At 40.3% G+C, this 19,614-nt stretch overlaps 1 protein-coding gene across 2 annotated transcripts; it reads right to left on the bottom strand.

Moving 5' to 3' along the window:
* Positions 1-1,843: 1,843 nt before the first annotated feature.
* On the bottom strand, positions 1,844-16,561 carry HAUS1 (HAUS augmin like complex subunit 1). 2 transcript variants are annotated; one of them, XM_059409585.1, is made up of 9 exons: positions 16,468-16,561; positions 15,519-15,732; positions 10,130-10,265; positions 8,735-8,869; positions 7,128-7,251; positions 6,248-6,313; positions 4,595-4,666; positions 4,308-4,355; positions 1,844-2,105 (listed from the first exon to the last, which is right to left on the bottom strand). In XM_059409585.1, exons 1-9 carry the CDS (start codon positions 16,495-16,497, stop codon positions 2,055-2,057), a joined length of 876 nt encoding a protein of 291 aa, XP_059265568.1. In that variant the 5' UTR covers positions 16,498-16,561; the 3' UTR covers positions 1,844-2,054. The 2 variants fall into 2 exon arrangements, with proteins under 2 accessions (XP_059265568.1, XP_059265569.1); XM_059409586.1 differs by having other exon boundaries at positions 15,558-15,732.
* Positions 16,562-19,614: the final 3,053 nt, after the last annotated feature.

The raw sequence follows: 19,614 nt of genomic DNA, 5'->3' as shown, positions 1-19,614 counted from the left end.
TGAGCCGAAGGCAGTGGCTTAACCCACTGAGCCACCCAGGTGCCTCAAGATTTTATTTTAAAGTAATCTCTACACCCAAGGTGGGGCTGGAACTTACAATTGCGAGATAAAGAGTTGCATGCTCCATCTACGGAGCCAGCTGGGCACCCCCTATACATTTCCTTAATGGTGTCTTTTGAAACACAAAAGTTTTTCATTTTCATAAAGTCCAGTTTATCTGTCTTCATGCAGTAAGCTGGGGCAGTCAGAGGGCTCATCTTGTTTTTTTTTCTCTTATGAATTAATGTCCTGTGCTCCTTTGTTATTCAATGTCTGAAGACTATAGTTTCCTTTTTTTTTTTTTTTTTAATTCATTTGAGAGAGAGACAGAGAGACCACAAGCAGGGGGAGAGGCAGAGGGAAAGGGAAAAGCAGGCTCCCCACTGAGTTGGGAGCCCGATGTAGGGCTTGATCCCAGGACCTGGAGATCATGACATGAGCCGAAGGCAGACGCTTAACCCACTGAGCCACCCAGGCACCCCCAGACTTTGTCTCTTGATAGGAGAAGTGGCAAAATCACAATATAAAGGATGAGTATACAGGGACAAGAGGAATTACTGTGGTCATTTCCACAATCAACCTAAGAAGCTGCCTTACCAAAAATACTGGAATTAAGTCCAAAGACAAATGACAAGCTTGAAAAAATATTTACAGTGCAAATCACAAAAGATCAATTTAGCTAATACACAAGGAGCTTCTATATACTGTTAAGCTAAAGACCAAATTGTAATACCTAAACAGCTAAATGGTATGGACAATTTTCAAAAAGTGAAATATAAATGTCTCTTGATTTTGTATCTCCATATATTTGTGGGAAAGGAGAGGAAATTTTTTTTTTAAATTTAAAAAATTTTTTTAATTTTAAAAATTTTTTAAAGATTTTATTTATTTGACAGAGAGAGAAGATCACAAGTAGGCAGAGAGGCAGGCAGAGAGAGAGGAGGAAGCAGGCTCCCCACTGAGTGGAGAGCCCAATGCGGGGCTCGATCCCAACACCCTGGGATCATGACCTGAGCCAAGGCAGAGGCTTTAATCCACTGAGCCACCCAGGCGCCCTGAGAGGGAAATTTTTAAGGCCATTTAGATAATCTTTAAAAAGCCGATGGCAAAAAAACAAAATGAAGCAAAACTAATAGCTTTTTTTTTAACTGATTGCTCCTTAATCACATGGTTCAAAATTTTCAAAAGTACAAAAAGGAAAAAAAAAGTACAAAAAGGAACATAGTGAACATGGTGAAACACAGTGCACATAGTGAATTTTCCCTACACCACATTTGTGAAGTCCTTTGATTTTTACTTCTTAAAGATTTTACTACATGGGAATTTTTAATATTTCCAAATTTTCAAATATTTCTATCATTTCATTTATGGCTCCTGGGTTGGGGACCCATTTTACTGACTCTATGATTATTTAAGAGTCAAAACATTAAAGCTTCTTCATGGTTCCTCTCACTATCTTTTTTTTTTTTTTGTCTTAACATTTAAATCTTTGATCTTTGGGATTATCCTGACATAAGGTGTGAAGTAAAGATCTAGCACCATGTGTTGAATTATCCATTTCTCCGCTACTGATTTAAAAGGTCACCCCTTTCATAAACTAAATTCTTTCATATATTAACATTTGGAGGTAGGCAGGTGAGCTGATCAGAAGGAACTGACAGCAGAACCCTGGAGGGAGGAGTGGGAGAAACATAACTGAGTTGCAGAACTCTTCTCTTCAGTAACTAACCTCATGAGCCGACATGACAAATGTCGTAATGTTCACCAAAGAGACCTAGCGAGGGACACTTAACTGCCAGCAACATAGAGAACCCACAATGCTTTTTAATATGAAAACTATGTATTTGGGCACAGAAATGCAATATATAACCAAAAACCACTGTTCATCAACAGTGACGTTATTATCTCATCTAAGAACACAGGAATTGACTTATTAAAGTAGGCGAAGAGAATACATTCTTTCAAGTCCTAGTCAAAGTATTCTTTGAGGGAAGACGAAGCTTACTTGACTCTGGTCACAGTTCCATCATGTCTACTTTCTTTGTAAGTTCAGCTTCAATGGTATCCTACAGGAAGAAAGAAATACCATAAATTCTATAAATAAGAACATAAAACAGGTGCTCGAATTCCTAGTGTAATTTAAAGTAAGGGAAGCGAAAAAGAAAAACATTAAAACAGAATTTCAAGGGTGCCTGGGTGGCACAGTCAGTTATGTTGTCTGACTCTTGATTTTGACTCAGGTCGTGATCTCAGACTTGTTGGATCAAGCCCCACATTGGGTTCCATGATCAGCATGGAGTCTGCATAAGACTCCCTCTCAGGGGCTCCTGGGTGGCTCAGTGGGTTGAAACCTCTGCCTTCGGCTCAGGTCATGATCCCAAGGTCCTAGGATCAAGCCCCACATCAAGCTCTCTGCTCAGCAGGGAGCCTGCTTCCCCCCCTCTCTCTGCCTGCCTCTCTGCCTACTTGTGATCTCTGTCTGTTAAATAAATAAAAAAAACAAAACAAAACAAAAAAAACACTCCCTCTCCCGACTGTCATGCTCTCTCTCTAAAATAAATAAGTAAATCTTAAAAAAACATTTTTTTGTAAATACCATTATAAATATTAAATATGCTTTTAGACATTTTTTGCTTTTATATCTCTGCATTCTTCTCCATACCCCTGAAAGTTTTCAGACTCCTGATTCTAATAAACATCTCGAGGGGAAAAACTCTTGAGAAAGATGAGTCACTGTATCAGTTTGAAGATACACGGACCCGGGGCGTCTGGGTGGCTCAGGGGGTTAAAGCCTCTGCCTTCAGCTCAGGTCATGATCCCAGGGTCCTGGGATCGAGCCCCACATTGGGCTCTCTGCTTGTGGGGAGCCTGCCTCCTCCTCTCTCTCTGCCTGCCTCACTGCCTGCTTGTGATCTGTCTGTCAAATAAATAAATAAAATCTTTAAAAAGAAAAAAAAAGATACATGGACCCATTTTTCTGACATCTCCTGTTTAAGCAAAGTACTTCCACAACTTCTCTCACATCACCTCTTTCCTACTCTCATTGCCACTTTCTCATTACTTCTCCCCAGTCAAAAGAGGCCAACCAGTTTCTGCAATTTTCTCTCTCTCTCCTCCAGTCTACACTTATACACTGATTCCAGAATAATATTTCTTTTTTCCCCCAGAATAATCTTTCTAAAGAACTGTCCTAATCAAAAAGCATGGCTTTGGGCACCTGAATGGCTCAGTCATTAAGCGTCTGCCTTCGGCTCAAGTCATGAGGATCCTGGGTCCTTGGGATCAAAGCCCTGCATCGGGCTCCCTCTCCAACTCCCCCTGCTTATGTTTCCTCTCTTACTGTATCTCTCTCTCCCCGACAAATAAATAAATAAATAAATAAATCTTAAAAAAACAAAAACCAAAACCCACATAGCTTTGATCACATTTCTCTTTAGCTTAGAAAATAAAGAAATACATAGCAATGTTCAGTGCTCCTTTAGAGCCTCCAAGTTCAAAATCTTTATATTTAACATCCTTTATATCATAAACCAATCGATCTTCTTTAGCCCTACCATCCTTGTATACCCCTAAGCAGCTGGACTGCATCACTTGCCAAAGCTTAGACAAGTCCTCCATTTTTTTTAACTCTTATACCTTTGTTAATTCTTTTGCCTAGGATATTCTATGTCTCTCGACACCCCCTTTTCCAGCCAGGAAAATCTATGAAAAAATTTAAAAGAGATAAAAAATTACTATGTATTTTTTATGGAAAGAAATATATATACATATCCAAAAAAGTATTTAAAAAATACATGGTAGACCATGTGGCTGGCTCATGTGACTATTAATCTCAGGGTCATGAGTTCAAGGCCCACATTGGGTGCTGAGCTGACTCAAAAAAAAAAACAAAAAATTTTTTTTAAAAAAAGCATGGTAATGGGGCGCCTGGGTGGCTCAGTGGTGTAAGCCTCTGCCTTTGGCTCAGGTCATGATCTCAGGGTCCTGGGATTGAGCTCCACATCAGGCTCTCTGCTCGGCGGGTAGCTGCTTCCCCCTCTCTCTCTGCTGCTTCTCTGCCTACTATGATCTCTCTCTGTGTCAAATAAATTAAGAAAATCTTTAAAAAAATAAATTAAAAAAGCATGGTAATGCCACATAGCAACTTTGGAACTGTCGTTTACCTCTGAGTCGGAAGGAAAAAAGAAGGATGAAGGGAGCTTTAGTTCTATCAGCAGTTTTTTTCTTTCTTTTTAAAAAATCAGAAGAAGAAAAATGGAACTACTTACTAACTCCCGCTTTGCTTCTTCAATTTTCACCTGAGCAAGGGACGGGTTCTTTTAAAGAAAAATAAAACAAGAAGACGTTATATTGCATCACCCAGAACTCAAGGAGAAAAAGTGCAACAGTCTTTTTCAAAAGGCAAAAACTTTACAGAAGTGTATCCAGTTTACATACGATACTGAAATTTAGCAGACTTTAAATCCTTAAACATGGACCTAGTATTTTCATGATCATTTAGTACCTTTGGGGAAAGTTGGAGATTGCTTTTTAAAAAATTCATAAAAATAATTACCGGCATTAAATCCAAATAGGACTCTAATTTTTTCTTCAAAGGTATAGTCTGTCGTTTTAGTTCTGCCAATTTCTGGGGGTGGAAAAAACACAAGAGTTACAGAGTGATAGAGATATTCGTAATGCAACTAAACACCACTCATTTCTGAAATAGAATATAATAAAGCATTAACATTAAGTTATTTTAAATAATGTATCAAATTGTACCTATAGGCCAAATGAGGTTCAAAGATATATGAACAAACTTACTTCCAATGGAATCAATCCTTATAAGATGCTTAAAAGAGAAAAGTTATACTCCCATTTACTAAGAATAGGATTTAAGTGGGGTGTCTGGCTGGTTTGGTCCAAGGAGCACATGACTCTTTATTTCAGGGTTGTAAGTTCAAGTTCTACATTGGATGTAGGGACTACTTAAAAATAGAATCTTTTAAAAAAGAGAATAGAAGGGGCACCTGGGTGGCTCAGTGGTTTAAAGCCTCTGCCTTTGGCTTGTGTCATGGTGCCGGGGTCCTGGGATAGAACCCCGAGTTGGGCTCTCTGCTCAGCGGGGAGCCTGCTTCCCTTCCTCTTTCTCTGCCTGCCTCTCTGCCTGCTTGTGATCTCTGTCTGCCAAATAAATACATAAATAATCTTAAAAAGAAAAAAAGAGAGAGAGAGAATAGGAAAAAAAAAATAAGAGAATAGGGGCACCTGGGTGGCTCAACTGGATAAGCGTTAACTCTTAGTTTTGGCTCAGGTCACGATCTCGGGGTCCTGGGATGGAGCCCACACCAGGCTCCGCACTCAGTGCACTCTGCTTGTCCTTCTCTCTCTCTCTCTCTCTCTGTACTGGTCCCGCTCTCTCTCCCTCAAATCAATACAATCTTTAAAAAAAGAGAATAGGATCTAAGTATGCTGTCTAGGAGAACAGGAATCATAATGTAAGGGAGCAGTTAGGGTCTCAAATATGTACTGATGAATTGTCAATCAAAGTGTAAAAAATCATAAGAATAAAATAATAATTGGGATACGTGGGTGGCTCAGTCCGTTAATCGTCTGCCTTTGGATCAGGTCGTGATCCCAGGGTCCTGGGATTGAGTCCCACATCAGGCTCCTTGCTCAGAGGGAAGCTGCTTCTCCCTCTGCCTGCTGCTCCCCCTGTTCATGCTCTCTCTTTCTCCCCCTCTCTCTGACAAATAAATAAATCTTAAAAAAAAGAATAAAAGAATAATAACAAAATAAAACCTCCTCTTTCTCCCTCTTCCCACAAAAATAAACAAGACACTTACACAACCTAAAAACCTAGGATTGCATCCTATAGGAGTTTTCAGGCCTGCCATTTTACTTTTACTGTAAATGAAAAGAGAAGAAGAGAACCTAGATGGTTAGTATATAATCCCTCAATAAATATATTTTATAAACAAATCAATAACATATAACCAACTCTAGCAAAGAGTTTCTAGCATATAGTAATATGTAAAGGAAACCAAATAAATGTGAGGATAGTTACAGCTAACCAAGGAATAAAGGTATAAATGCTGGTGAACGTAAACTACAGAAGTGAAGAAAAACAGGTTAATAGTGAACAAAGCTCTGTACCAAGAAACAAATGAAAAAGTAGATTGTGCACTAAGATTTTAAAGAGAGCTAAATTGGGTTACAATGAGCTCACCTCTGAAAGTGCTACTAGGGACTGATGAGACAGAGAAGCATCCATGCCTCTGGATGAAAGTTGCTCCTATAATTCCAAGAAAGGGAGTTCGGTTAAAAACAATGTTTTGAGGGGTGACTGGGTGGCTCAGTGGGTTAAAGCCTCTGCCTTTGGCTCAGGTCATGATCCCAGGGTCATGGGATCGAGTTCCAAATCAGGCTCTCTGCTGAGCAGGGAGCCTGCTTCCCTTCCTCTCTCTCTGCCTGCCTCTCTGCCTACTTGTGATCTCTGTCTGTCAAATAAATAAATAAAATCTTTAAAACAAACAAACAAACAAAAAAAACAGTATTTTGAAAGTGACCATCATGTTTTCAACATACAACACAGTAACAAGAAGCGACAAGTCATAGATGGAAAACCACACATGCATCTAAGCACTTTTATGCAGCGTGTGGATCATTTCAGTCGCAGAGCTGCCACAAGATGGGTGCACTGCTAAGAGTCTGGGCTCCGGGGCCTGGCTGTCTGCACTTGAATCTGGATACGTGGCTAAGCAGCTATGTGACTTTGGGCAAGTTACCCAACTTCTCCATAGTTCCTTTATCTGGAAAAGGTAGGAATAATATTGCCTAGATGTGAGGGTGAAGGTCAACAAGAAGTTTGAAAAGAATTAAATAGGGGAACCTGGGTGGCTCAGTCAGTTAAGCATCTGCCTTCAGCTCAGGTCATGATCCCAGGGTCCCAAAATTGAGCTTCCCATTGGGCTCTGAACTCAGCAGAAGTCTGCTTCTCCCTCTGACCTTCCTCCTTCTCATGCTCTCTCTCTCTCAAATGCATAAGTAAAATTTAAAAAAAAAAAAAAAAAAAAAAGAACTAAATATATTTAGTCCTTCATACAAACCTCTGCAGTTCTGATTCCAAATCTGAACTCCTCCGACTTTGCTTTGAGGAAGTCCATGTTCTGAAGACGACTGTCAACTTTGGCCCTTTCCGTAGACAGATGAAACTCAGCCTTCTTTAGATCCCTTAAAAAGTAAGGTTGAAAACATTCTCTTCTCTTCAGTGGAATTATAAAAAAGAAGCTACTACTTTTGGGATTTGACTCTGGATTAGCCAAAAGGTGGTAATACACTTGCTAGATTTTCTACTGTATACTTTATTTATTTACTTGACAGACAGTAAGAGAAGGAACATAAGCAGGGGGAGTGGCGGAATGAGAGGGAGAAGTAGGCTTCCCCCTGAGCACGGAGCCCAATGTGGGGCTCGATCCCAGGACCCTGGGATCACAACTTGAGCTGAAGGCAGGCGCTTAACGACTGAGCCACCCAGGAACCCCTCTACCATATACTTTATATTGCAGACTAGCTACCATTTTTTCTTCCAGGTCATCTCCGCCATGCTGCCACCTGGAATTTTTCTCAAGGAATACTAAGTAATTTTAAGAATAATCTGGCCAATTATTCTTGGAGAAAGTAAACCTGCTGTTTGAAGAAATGATTTAATATATCCAAGCCAACTTGAATTATGGAGGTCCCAAAGTCCTCTTTCCTAAATGTGACATGATAGAGTGCCTTGCACCTACATACTCCATATTTGTTAAGGAAATTTACACACCACCAAATTACTTGTGCATATCCACATTCCTGATCTGGAGCATCTAATCTCTGGGGCAACAGGGACCTAAAGAAGGTCCAGAGCATCAAAAGGGATATCAGAGCTCTAGGGGTGTTTGACTCTTGATTTTGGCTGGGGTCATGATCTTAGGGTTGTGAGATCAAGTCCTGAGACAGGCTCTGTGCTCAGTGGGGAGTCTGCTTGAGATTCTCTCTTGTAACTCTCCCTGCCCCTAGCCCCTACTTGCACACGCATACACACACATTCTCTCTCTCTCTAAAATAAATAAATAAATAAATAAATAAATATTTAAAAAAAAAAAAAAAAAGGAGGGATGCCAGAGGTCTAATAAGAATGGGCAACAAATTATAGTGTGACTTTATGTTGCACCATAGCTTATAAGTTAAAAAAAAAAAATCATGTAAAATTCCCCAAATTATAAAACCTAGGCTATTTGTTGGGGCACCTGGGTGGTGTAGTCAGTTAAGCATCCGACCTTTCACTTCCGCTCAGGTCGTGATCTCTGGATGGATGGTTCAAGTCCTGCATGGGCTCCGTGCTCAGTGGGGTGTCTCCTTAAGATTCTTTCTCCCTCTCCCTCTGTCCCACTCTCGCTGATACTCTCTCAGTCTCAAGTAAATAAATCTCAAAACAAACAAACAAAAACTAGGCCATTTGTAAAAGGGGTAAAAAATTGTATGAAGTAAAAGGTGAAAGTCTGTATCCAACCAACTCCTATCTACATCCAAGTCATTTTTTACTTAGAAAACCCATTTATGGACCCCAGTTCCTAATGTTGTTTTAAATCATATCTGCCGCCCAAACTAAATCTGATAATACCCTGTCACGGTTTTTATAATAAACATTGTCACAGCTTCCAACTCAATTACTTACTCTCGTAGACATTTTTCTAACACTAAAGTTGCAGTTAGATTTTTTTCAAGTTTTGCCAGTTCAAGCTTGATTTCTTCATTTTTGGATTTGGTACGGAAAAGATCAGAGGTCAAGTCATTCACTGCAGGGATAAAACTAAAAAAAAAAAAAAAGAATCTGATCACATAAATGGACATTAAGAACAATAATGACAATTATTCCTCATTTCTAACGATGACTTTATCTCTATGTGGATTTTTCTGTCATCACACTTTTTCATACCTCCATGCATTTTTTTCTCTATGCATTTTTTTAAAATATGCTGTTCCCATTGCCTGAAAAGCCTTTCTTCAGGCGAACTTCCATTTGTCTTTCAAAACTCAAATAAGATTTACTCCCATTCTAGAACTCAGTACCCCTTTCTCTATGCTACTTAGCTACAGCTGGTACATTCTTGTATTGTCACAGATGTCAAACTATGCTATAGTTTTACATACCCATCTCCCTTATTTGACCATGAGCAGAGGCTGTCCTTGCTGACAGTTATTAGCCTATGCTTCCCCAGTGCCTGTGTGTGTATGTGTGTGTATACACATCTATCTATATCTATCCATCTGTCTATACGCGTGCGTGTGTATGGCTATATTTATATGCCTAGCATAGAACTGGTATTTGGTGTCTGCTGAATTGACTTAAGTTTAAATTTCTGCTGTAATACAGCCTCATATTCTTAAACTTGAAACACTACTCTCTGAGCATATATATTAATTCCAAGTCCTCATACGGGCAATTAAGTAGAATAGCTAGACAGCTCTCTGATTACAATTTAGAGTGGTCGTCCTAGCCAAGACATGGCCAGCAATGGTAATCATACAGACTCTGGTGTCAAGCTGGGTTGGAATCCCAGTTCTGCCATTTATCAGCTTGGACAAGTTATTTAACACACCTCTCCTGAGCTTCAGCTTCCTACTAGGGTTGTTGGAAAGAACATCATTATATAGGTGGGATGCCTATCACAAAGAATAAAGGTCCTCAACCTACTCTACCCAGTATAGGAAACATGACCAAAATTCACTATGCTCAATCAGATAATTTAGCCTACTGCTTTTCTTATTGTTCACAGGGAGCAATGTAAGCGATAACTCATCCCTTTCCAAATATACCAAATATTCCAAATATACATGTGTACCAACCTTCACAAACCTAATCTTAGAAGAAGAAAATGTAAACAACACCAGGTTTATCTGAATTAATTAAACATGTTCACTGGCGATGATAAGGAGAAATTAAGTAAATTCAATGTTTTTGCATTTATTGTTAATTTCTTCTACAGAATTACCCAGAGAAACAAAAAAATCCTTAAGTCAAGACATTAAAGTATATGATTACAGAAATTAAAATTGTCACAAGAATTACCTAGCTAGTGAAGTATCCTTTATTTCAAGGGCCACTGCACTGTCAGCCAATGCATTCAGGTACCTAGAACCAGTACTAGACAGATTGGCAGGGGAAAAATTCACACTCTCCATGAGAAGGCTCTGAAGATGCTTGGCTGAAAAGATAGGAGAGTTCTATGGTGACTAAGATGTTTCTTTTACTTTAATTTTTAATAGCTTTACTGAAATCTTTTCACATATCATATAATCCACCCACCTAAAGTATACAATTTGATGACTTTTAGTATATTCATAGTGTTGTACACCCACCAATACAATTTAGAGCATTTTCATCACCCCCAAACATACCCCACATTTCTTAATCATCGTATTCCAATTCCCTAACCCATGAAGCCCTAGCAACCACTAACCTACATTCTGTCTTTACTCATTTAATGTTTGGGAATATACCTAGGAGTAGAACTGCTAGTCATATGGTAACTATGTTTAACCATTTGAGGAATTACCAGATTGTTTTCCAAAGCAACCATATGATTTTATAATCCCACCTTCAATTTCTCCATATTTTCACCAACAGTTATTACTAAGATGATGATGATGATGATGATTTTTTGTATCAAAGTCACTCACAGAACTTAGTAATGATCAATAAAATGATAACCCAAGGTCTTTTTGACTATAGACCTCCTTGTAGGTATGAAATGGAATTGTGGTTTTTATTTGCAATTCCCTGATGTCTAATAATGCTGGCTTCTTGGCCATTTTTATAACTGTTTGGGAGAAATGTATATTCACATTCCCATTCTTTTAAATTGGTTATTTATCTCTTTATTATTGAGTTGTAGGAGTTCTTTATATGTTATAAACACAAACCCTTATCAGATATGACTTGAAAATGTTTTCCCCATTCTTTTTTTTTTTTTTTTTTAAAGATTTTATTTATTTATTTGACAGACAGAGATTACAAGTAGACAGAGAGGCAGGCAGAGAGAGGAAGGGAAGCAGAGAGCCCGATGTGGGGCTCGATCCCAGGGCCCTGGGATCATGACCTGAGCTGAAGGCAGAGGCTTTAACCCACTGAGCCACTCAGGCGCCCCGTTTTCTCCCATTCTGTGGGCTGTCTTTTCATTTACTTGATGGTGTCCTTTGAGAACAAAAGTTTTTAACTTTGCTGATGTCCAATTTATTTACTTTTTCTTTTGTTGCTTGTGTTTAGGGGAATGATAGTTAAGAAACCATTGCTAAATTCAAGGTCATAAAGATATACACTGATGTTGTCTTCTGAGTTTTAGGTTCAGGTCTCATGCTTAGATTTTTAATTCATTTGGAATTAATTCTTGCATAGAATTAATTAATTAATTAAGCAGGGTCCAATTTCATTCTTATACATGTGACTATCCAGTTATCCCAGCACTTCTTTGAAAAGCCTATATTCTCCTCCACTGAACTGTCTTGTTACCCTTGTCAAAAATCAGTAGACCAGGATTAAGACTTCTAGCCTAACAGGGCAATGAGAGCTACATACCAGCCCCCACCATGAAACAGACGAAAATTGTAAAAAACAAAACAAGAAACCCAACTACGTAAAAACAACAACAACAACAAAAACCAGAAGCAAAACACGATTTAAAGCCTGGGAAAATGGTTCTAAGGACAAACAGCAAATAAAGAAACATCTATTCTAGAAAATCCATGAAAATTCCGTGAGGAAGGTGAGAGTTGTGGTATTTAAACCAAGACCACCCCCTCTTTTCCCTCCCAGCGCAGTGAGGTGGAGACTCCACTCCAGACTATTGTAGTTAAGAACACAGGGATCTCCATGCCCCCTGCTTCCAGCCAGAGGGCTTTCTGTCCAGGAGGAACTGAATTTCAGTGTTCCTCATCCTGCCCATCAGCTATCTGTTGCTAAGACTGAGTCCTAGGTGAATGTGGCTCAAAGGTGTGGGCTCTTCCGCCACCCAGCCACTGTTTTCGAAATGGAAGCGCTGCCTTGGGTGAGCTTCTACCCTACCCCACGGACCCTTTTACCAGCTCATGAGGTAGTGATTCCACACCAGGAAAGGAAAGTCAAGAGGACGTAAGGCTGCTGTACTCCCTGTCCACCAAGCACTCAGCATCTACCCTCGCAGGGCCACTCAGAGAAAAGTTTGCTTTCGTCTCTACCTCCAACTCCAGATTGTGGCTCAGAGATTTTTGGGCAGAGGAAGAAGCAAGACATAGAAGACATAATTCCCAGTATCTTCACGAAGGAGCTGAATTCATTTGCAACAGAGCCTGGAGAAGTACAAGCCTAAAGAGACTCTCAGGAACTGTGGAAGTTATAGTAAAAAGCAATGGGAGGGGCGCCTGGGTGGCTCAGTGGGTTAAGCCTCTGCCTTCGGCTCGGGTCATGGTCTCAGGGTCCTGGGATGGAGCCCCGCATCAGGCTCTCTGCTCAGCAGGGAGCCTGCTTCCTCCTCTCTCTCTGTCTGCCTCTCTGCCTACTTGTGATCTCTGTCTGTCAAATAAATAAATAAATCTTAAAAAAAAAAAAAAAAGCAATGGGAGAAGAGTCAAGACACAGGTTAAACTGTAGGCTAGTTACTTTGTGCAGGAGAATCAGAGAATAAGATATTTTCGAGGAACCAGTCTTAGGTCACAGCAAATATCAAACACTGCCTTCTGATACCTTTAAGGGTGCCAGAATTTGATTGTATTAGCCTGTAGCTTATGTCCCACAGCATTATTGGACACAATAATGGGCTGTCAATTAGCAGAACTTCGCAGTTAGATATGGTCCATGAAAAAGAGGAAGACAGTCCTTCCAAAACCACTGACACCCCACAGTGACTATGGGGTACTTAAGTCTGTGCCTTCCTGAGGACCAACATCACAGGCTTAACACCATCAAGGGGTAAACAAACTTCATTAGAAACAATCAGCCAGTCATTAAACAAATAAGAAAACACCGACAACAAGGTTTGAGGGGCCGGGGTGTTGGGAGATTTATACTTAGAGTTGCTACAATACATTATCTGATATGTCCTGTTTCTATAAAAAATACATAGGAATGCAAAACAAGAAAGCATGACCCATGGTAAAAGCAAGCAAAAGAAATTGCCTGTCAGAATGATCATATATTGGATTTATCAGAAAAAGACTTCAAAATAGCCATGCGAACAAGCGAACAAGTTCCTCAAGGAAACCAAGAGGAAAGAAGTAACAAAAGGTATGAGGACAATGTTGCATCAAATAGAGAATATCAAGAAGAAACAGAAATTGCTAAAAAAAAAAAAATTAAATGGAAATTCTAGAGTCAAAGAATACAATGACTAAACTGAGAAGTTGACTAAAGAAAATGAACAATTGATTTCAAGTAGCAGAATACATAAGTGAACGTAAAATTAAAGCAATAGAAACTATGGAAGCTGAAGAACAGAGAGGAAAAAAGTTAAAAAAAAAAAAAAGAGAGAGAGAGAGAGAGCACCTCAGAAAAATGAGGAACACCAACATAGGTACAATGGGAGTCCAGAAGAAAGAAACAGGAAAAGAACAGTCAAAGAAATAATGCCTAAAAACTTACCATATTTGTTGAAAAACAATAATCTATACATCCAAGAAATAACTCAACAAAAAAACTCAACAACTCAACAAATCCAAGTGGAATAAATGCAAAAAGATCCACAAATAAACATATCAAAATAAAAATGTTGGAGGAAAAAATAAGGAGACAATCTTGAGAACAGCAAAAGAAAAAGGATTTGTTATTTACAAGAAAACCCCAATAAGATTAATAGTTGACTTCTCAGCAGAAACAATGGAGGCCAGAAAGCAATGGGGTAATATATTCAAAGTGTTCAAGAGAAAAACTATCAATGAGGAATCCTACATTTAGCAAAACTATCTTTCAAAAGTGAATGCAAAGGAAAGACTCCCAGCTAGACAAAAGCAGAGAATTTGTTGTTAGCAGGCCTGACTTAGAAGAAATTCTAAAGGAATTTCTGTGTGACACCAAACAATAATTCAAATGTATACATAAAAAACAATGACTATCAGGAAAGGTGGCTACAGAATTGTAAAGAGCATACATGCATATTTTTTCTCTTGATTTAAAAAGCAATTACAGGGCGCCTGGGTGGCTCAGTGGGTTAAGTCTCTGCCTTTGGCTCAGGTCATGATCTCAGGTCCTGGGATGGAGACCCACATGGGGCTCTCTGCTCAGCGGGGAGCCTGCTCCCCCCACCCCGCCTGCCTCTCTGCCCACTTGTGATTTGTCAAATAAATAAACAAAACTTAAAAGCAATTGCAGGGCGCCTGGGTGGCTCAGTGGGTTAAGCCGCTGCCTTCAGCTCAGGTCATGATCTCAGGGTCCTGGGATCGAGTCCCACATCGGGCTCTCTGCTCAGCAGGGAGCCTGCTTCCCTCTCTCTCTCTCTGCCTGCCTCTCCATCTACTTGTGATTTCTCTCTGTCAAATAAATAAATAAATAAAATCTTTAAAAAAATAAAAATAAAAAAAATAAAAGCAATTGCATAAAATAACATTTATATAAAATATTGCTGCATCGTAGAAATATTATATGCTAAAAGTGAACTAAAACAAAAAGTCAATTTTACTGTATATTAATTTTTAAAAGAAAATTGGAAAAAAAAGCCCATATGCAGTAGAATTACAACACAAACTGTACTATATTCAAAACATTGCATGTAGCACAGGCCACACACATTAAATACAGGGCAACTATAGGTCTCACTTTTTTCCTCTTTTGTATATTCCAACGCATAGAAAGGTTTTTGTCAATTCCTTTGTGTGTAGTTTGTATTACAAAACCACAAGTGTCTTGAATGCACTTTCTCAAGACACCTATGCACAGCAAAAAATTCTAGTGCAATCCCATGAACACATAGTGATGACATGATTTTTTCACAGCAGTTCATGGCTGCCACCTCGCATGTCCTGATGGCTCATTAAACTAAAGCATGGAGGGCGCCTGGGTGGCTCAGTGGGTTAAGCCACTGCCTTCGGCTCAGGTCATGATCTCAGGGTCCTGGGATCGAGTCCCGCATCGGGCTCTCTGCTCGGCAGGGAGCCTGCTTCCCTCTCTCTCTCTCTCTCTGCCTACTTGTAATCTCTCTCTGTCAAATAAATAAATAAAATCTTTAAAAAAAAAAAAAAAAACTAAAGCATGGAGACGGGAAACAGATCAAGAAGATATGTAAGTGAAAAACCAAAAGCCTGTATATCAGCCCAATTTTAGACACATGTTTTTGGGGTTACTATTTGGTATCAGAGTACTAGTAAAATTTACATTATAATGAAATAATGGCTTATGAAGTTGCTATAATAACGGAGTGGGAGCCAAAGCAAAACAAAAAACAGTCTATACTAAATTAATTTTGTATTCTTTAAGTGTTATAAAATGTAGTTACCTCGAGTTATCTCATTCAAAATTCTGTAATTAATCTCACCTTCGGATTCATATTCACTTGCTTTCTGTTTCAAGTCCTCTATTACCAAGGAGACATCCCTGTCCCGAACCCTGTTGCGCTCTGAAAGGTGATGTAAAATCTCCGTGGTCCGAGCATTCACCTCATACTGTGGAATGGAGTGATCTCCAAATATTTTTTTCAACCATGCAGCAACCTAACCATTAAAATAAAAATAAAGCCTTGTTTGTTGTAATAGCATGAAGCAAATACGAGAAAGAAATGATGAGAAGCAAACAAAACGTTCTCTGGAAATACTCTGGCAACGCACTGACTTCGCATTATAATTGTCTGTACGGAGATAGATACCAGATGTCAGGAAAAAGTGAGCAAGCCCAATGAACAAAATCAGAAAACGATCCACCCTTTCCTAAAGCTACAAAGCAATATAAGGATAGTAATTTGCATCACTCGGATGATTTTAAGCTCAGTATGAAGGTGCCAAAACATTATTATACGCTCAAAGTTTGAAAAAAGAGTTGCTCTCAACACGCCCAAAGCCCTGCGGTACCCAGAGGCACCGAGAGTAGGGATGCAGAATAAGGAAGCAGGTCAGGTGTGAAAATCCTGCTAGGAAGCCGCGGTGAACGGTGAAGCTTCGCTGGAAAGTGGGTTTGGATTCGCAAGTCCCACTCCAGTCTGCTGAGAGGCACCTCAGGGGCTCCTCAACCGCTCTCCAAGACTGAGTCCAAGGAAGGAGAGCCCGGGAAAGGAAGGGAAACGCCCTTTCCCGGGGGTCTAAGCAGATCGTGAACTAGGGTCTAAAGATGGACCGGCAGAGTAGGGGGAGGAAAAAAGTAAACAAGGTGCGCTTAGGAAATCCGCGGACGGGGAGAGTGTGTTAAAGATGCCGTCTCCAGAAGGCCATAAATCCCCGATCCCGCCCCATCACCTGCGCCTCTTTCTCTTCCTGTGCTTCCATAGCCGCCGCTCCCGCCACTTCTCGAGGAGTTCCTCGCGGGAGAAGTTCACAGCTCGCCCTGAAGGCCCCGCCCACACGCCGTTGGTTCCTCCCCCTTCTGGGCCCGGGATTTCTGGGAGTTGTAGTTTTTCCTAGGACTGTGGGTCTCTGAGTCCTTGGGCAAGGCTGGTCCAAGGCTCCAAGATCGTGAGCTTGCCGCCTCGCGGGTCTCTCTGCTCTCCTTGGTATCTTTTCCTAGATGAGAAGTACAGCCGTCCAGAACCAGGCTGGGTTTTTTTTTCCCCCCTTTTCTTATATTTTTATTTCTGACTCGAACCACTTGTCTTGAAAAAATACCTGAAACTTGTTTTTTTGGATAGCAGATACTTGTTTCTTCCACAAGGAGTGCATTGACTTAAAATTTTTATTTCATTTTTTATTTTTTTAATCTTTTTTAAAAATTTTATTTATTTATTTGACAGAAATCACAAGTAGATGGAGAGGCAGGCAGAGAGAGAGAGAGAGAGGGAAGCAGGTTTCCTGCTGAGCAGAGAGCCCAATGCAGGACTCGATCCCAGGACCCTGAGATCATGACCTGAGCCAAAGGCAGCGGCTTAACCCACTGAGCCACCCAGGCGCCCTAAAATTTTTACTTTTACCCTAGCAATATGAGCTGCAGCAGTCTTACCTTATCCTTTAGTTTCCACTATGAAAGAGCTACATGTGCTGGAGACTGTTTTAAAATAGTTGACAGTTGGAGTGCCTGCCTGGCTCAATCAGAAGAGTGGGACTTACGATCTGGGTTGTGAGTTCAAGTCCCTCTTGGGGTGTAGAGGTTACTTAGATAAATAAAACTTAAAGAAAAAAACAAAACAAAACAGTTGATGGCATCCAGCTGCTGGCTGGGTCACTGACACTCAGCCATTCTTCATTCATTTCTTGCCTTCCCTACAGTTCTCCCTCCATCACTGTAGTGTTAACTACAAAAGATTTTCTGTAGACTGCAATATATAGATCTCTTTGTTTTCCTATTTTAGTTTCATTCTTACAAGTACCCTGGAAAAATAGATGAACACATTATTCTACCTATTTTCACATTAAAAACCATGCACACATGGATTAAACGACTTGACCAAGATTAAGTAGTAGAACTAGAGTCTGATCCATAATGTTCTGGCTCTGATTGTTTTATCTTTGAAGGCTAGTTAGACCACAATGCTGCCTGCAGCCTCCTGTAGTATACTGTGAAACATCAGGAAAGGTAGCCCATGTACTCAATGGTGTGATATATGTGGTTTAATACCAAATTGTGGATCACTCTTAGCACTAAATATCTTTCTTCTAAGTCAGAAATTTCTTTATGATGAAAATTTTTTTTTCAAAAGAATTTTACTAATAGCCAATACCATATTGTATGGCTTCCTTATTTTTTTTAGTCAAATGTGTCTCTGCTCAATAACCAAATTTCAATTAAGTTGGTACAGCCCCTGAGTATGGGGGGGAAAGTTATCTTTATGTCCTTTGTCCACTTTCATCACTACTAATTTCACAAAATACCCTTCCAACCTTTCTGTTTTTAGAAGCCAATATTTTTTTTTCTGTTAGCCTCCTCTTATCCATAAGGAGAAGGATACTCACCTTGAAAATGGAATAGAATATTAGAAAAGGGATTGCTGACCATACATTCGCAAGCTGTATTTTAGGACATGATCCTTTTAATCCCGATATTCATATGCTCCACCCAGATTAAGGTTTTGTCTGTAAACTAGATAAGACACCCAATATTCCCTCTCCCGACGACAATTCTGTGCATATCATAAAAATCTCACTATGGCAAAAATTCTGGGTGTGTATGATTGGGGAAGTTCTGTTCCAATGTTAGTGTGTCGGTATAGGAAGGTGTTTTTTATTTCATCCTTTACGTTTTATTTTGTTTTTTAAAGATTTTATTTACTGGCAGAGAGAGAGCGTGCGCGTGGGTACAAAGAGAGAATATAAGCAGGAGGAGCAGCAGAGGGAGAGGGAGAAGCAGGCTCCCCGCTGAACAAGGAGCCAGACACAGGGCTAGACTCTAGGAATCTGGGATCATGACCTCAGCGGAAGGCAAATGCTTAACCAACTAAGCCACCAAGGCATCCCTATCATTTCCATTTGATTCCAAATTTATTTTTTTAAAGATCTCATTTATTTATTTGAGAGAGAGTGAGAGAGAGAGAAATCAAGAGCAGGCCGGCAGGGGCATAGGGTAGAGGGAGAAGCAGACTCCCCACTGATCAGGGAGCCCGATCGGGGACTCTATCCCAGGACCCTCCCCCCCCCAACCATGACCTGAGCCCAAGGCGGAGGCTCAACTGAGACACTCAGACGCCTTAATTTTATTCCAAATGTAAAAGCATAGTCCCTGTTGTCCTGAAACTAGTTGTTGGTAGAGGAAATCCTGAATCCTAGTCCAGTCTGGGATGAGACTTCTGATTCTGCACCATCCTCAGTAAATTGGCAACCACTCGTTTTGAAATTGTGCTTGTTACCATTTTTTAAACAATTTGTTCTAATATACAGATTTCATTTAGATAGAATAAAAGAGAACTGCGATTTTCGAACTTGAGTGCGTAACGGATCACCTAGAATGGTGTGGGCGCCTCTCAAAAATTCAGATTACTCCAAATTTTCAACGTTAAGAAGGTCTGGGGGGTGGGGCCAGCGATCTACAGTTTAACCAGCTCCGCACGCCCCTGGTGATAACTGTTTGCTAGTACGCTTTAAAAGCTGTAGTCTCGGACCCCACAACATCAACCTCCCGTCACCTTCAAACCAGCTGCGTTCCAGCGCCGGGTGACGCCTACACGGTCCCCAGCCGGGACTGGGCCTGAAAGCCGCAACGTAAGGGGTTCCGCTACCCACATGGTCGCCAGGGGCAACCACAAGGTCAACTCAATAGGTCAAAACAAATGTGTGACGAAAGCCTGGGCCGAAGTTAACAAAGATCTAATCGCTAATTTTTATGCTTAACTCTAAAAACAATACTTTAAAAAAGTAACTCCACCCCCAACCCTCGCGCAAAACGCCGATTCGCGTCCGGGGGTGAGCGCAAGGGGCGGTACTTCCGGGTCAGGTGGGCCGGCTGCCTTGACCTTCCTC

Source organism: Mustela nigripes, chromosome 8 (assembly GCF_022355385.1).
Source record: "Mustela nigripes isolate SB6536 chromosome 8, MUSNIG.SB6536, whole genome shotgun sequence".
Taxonomy (NCBI): Eukaryota; Metazoa; Chordata; class Mammalia; order Carnivora; family Mustelidae; genus Mustela; species Mustela nigripes.
Note: the sequence above shows the minus strand (reverse complement) of the source record. Positions and strands in the feature narration are given on the sequence as shown.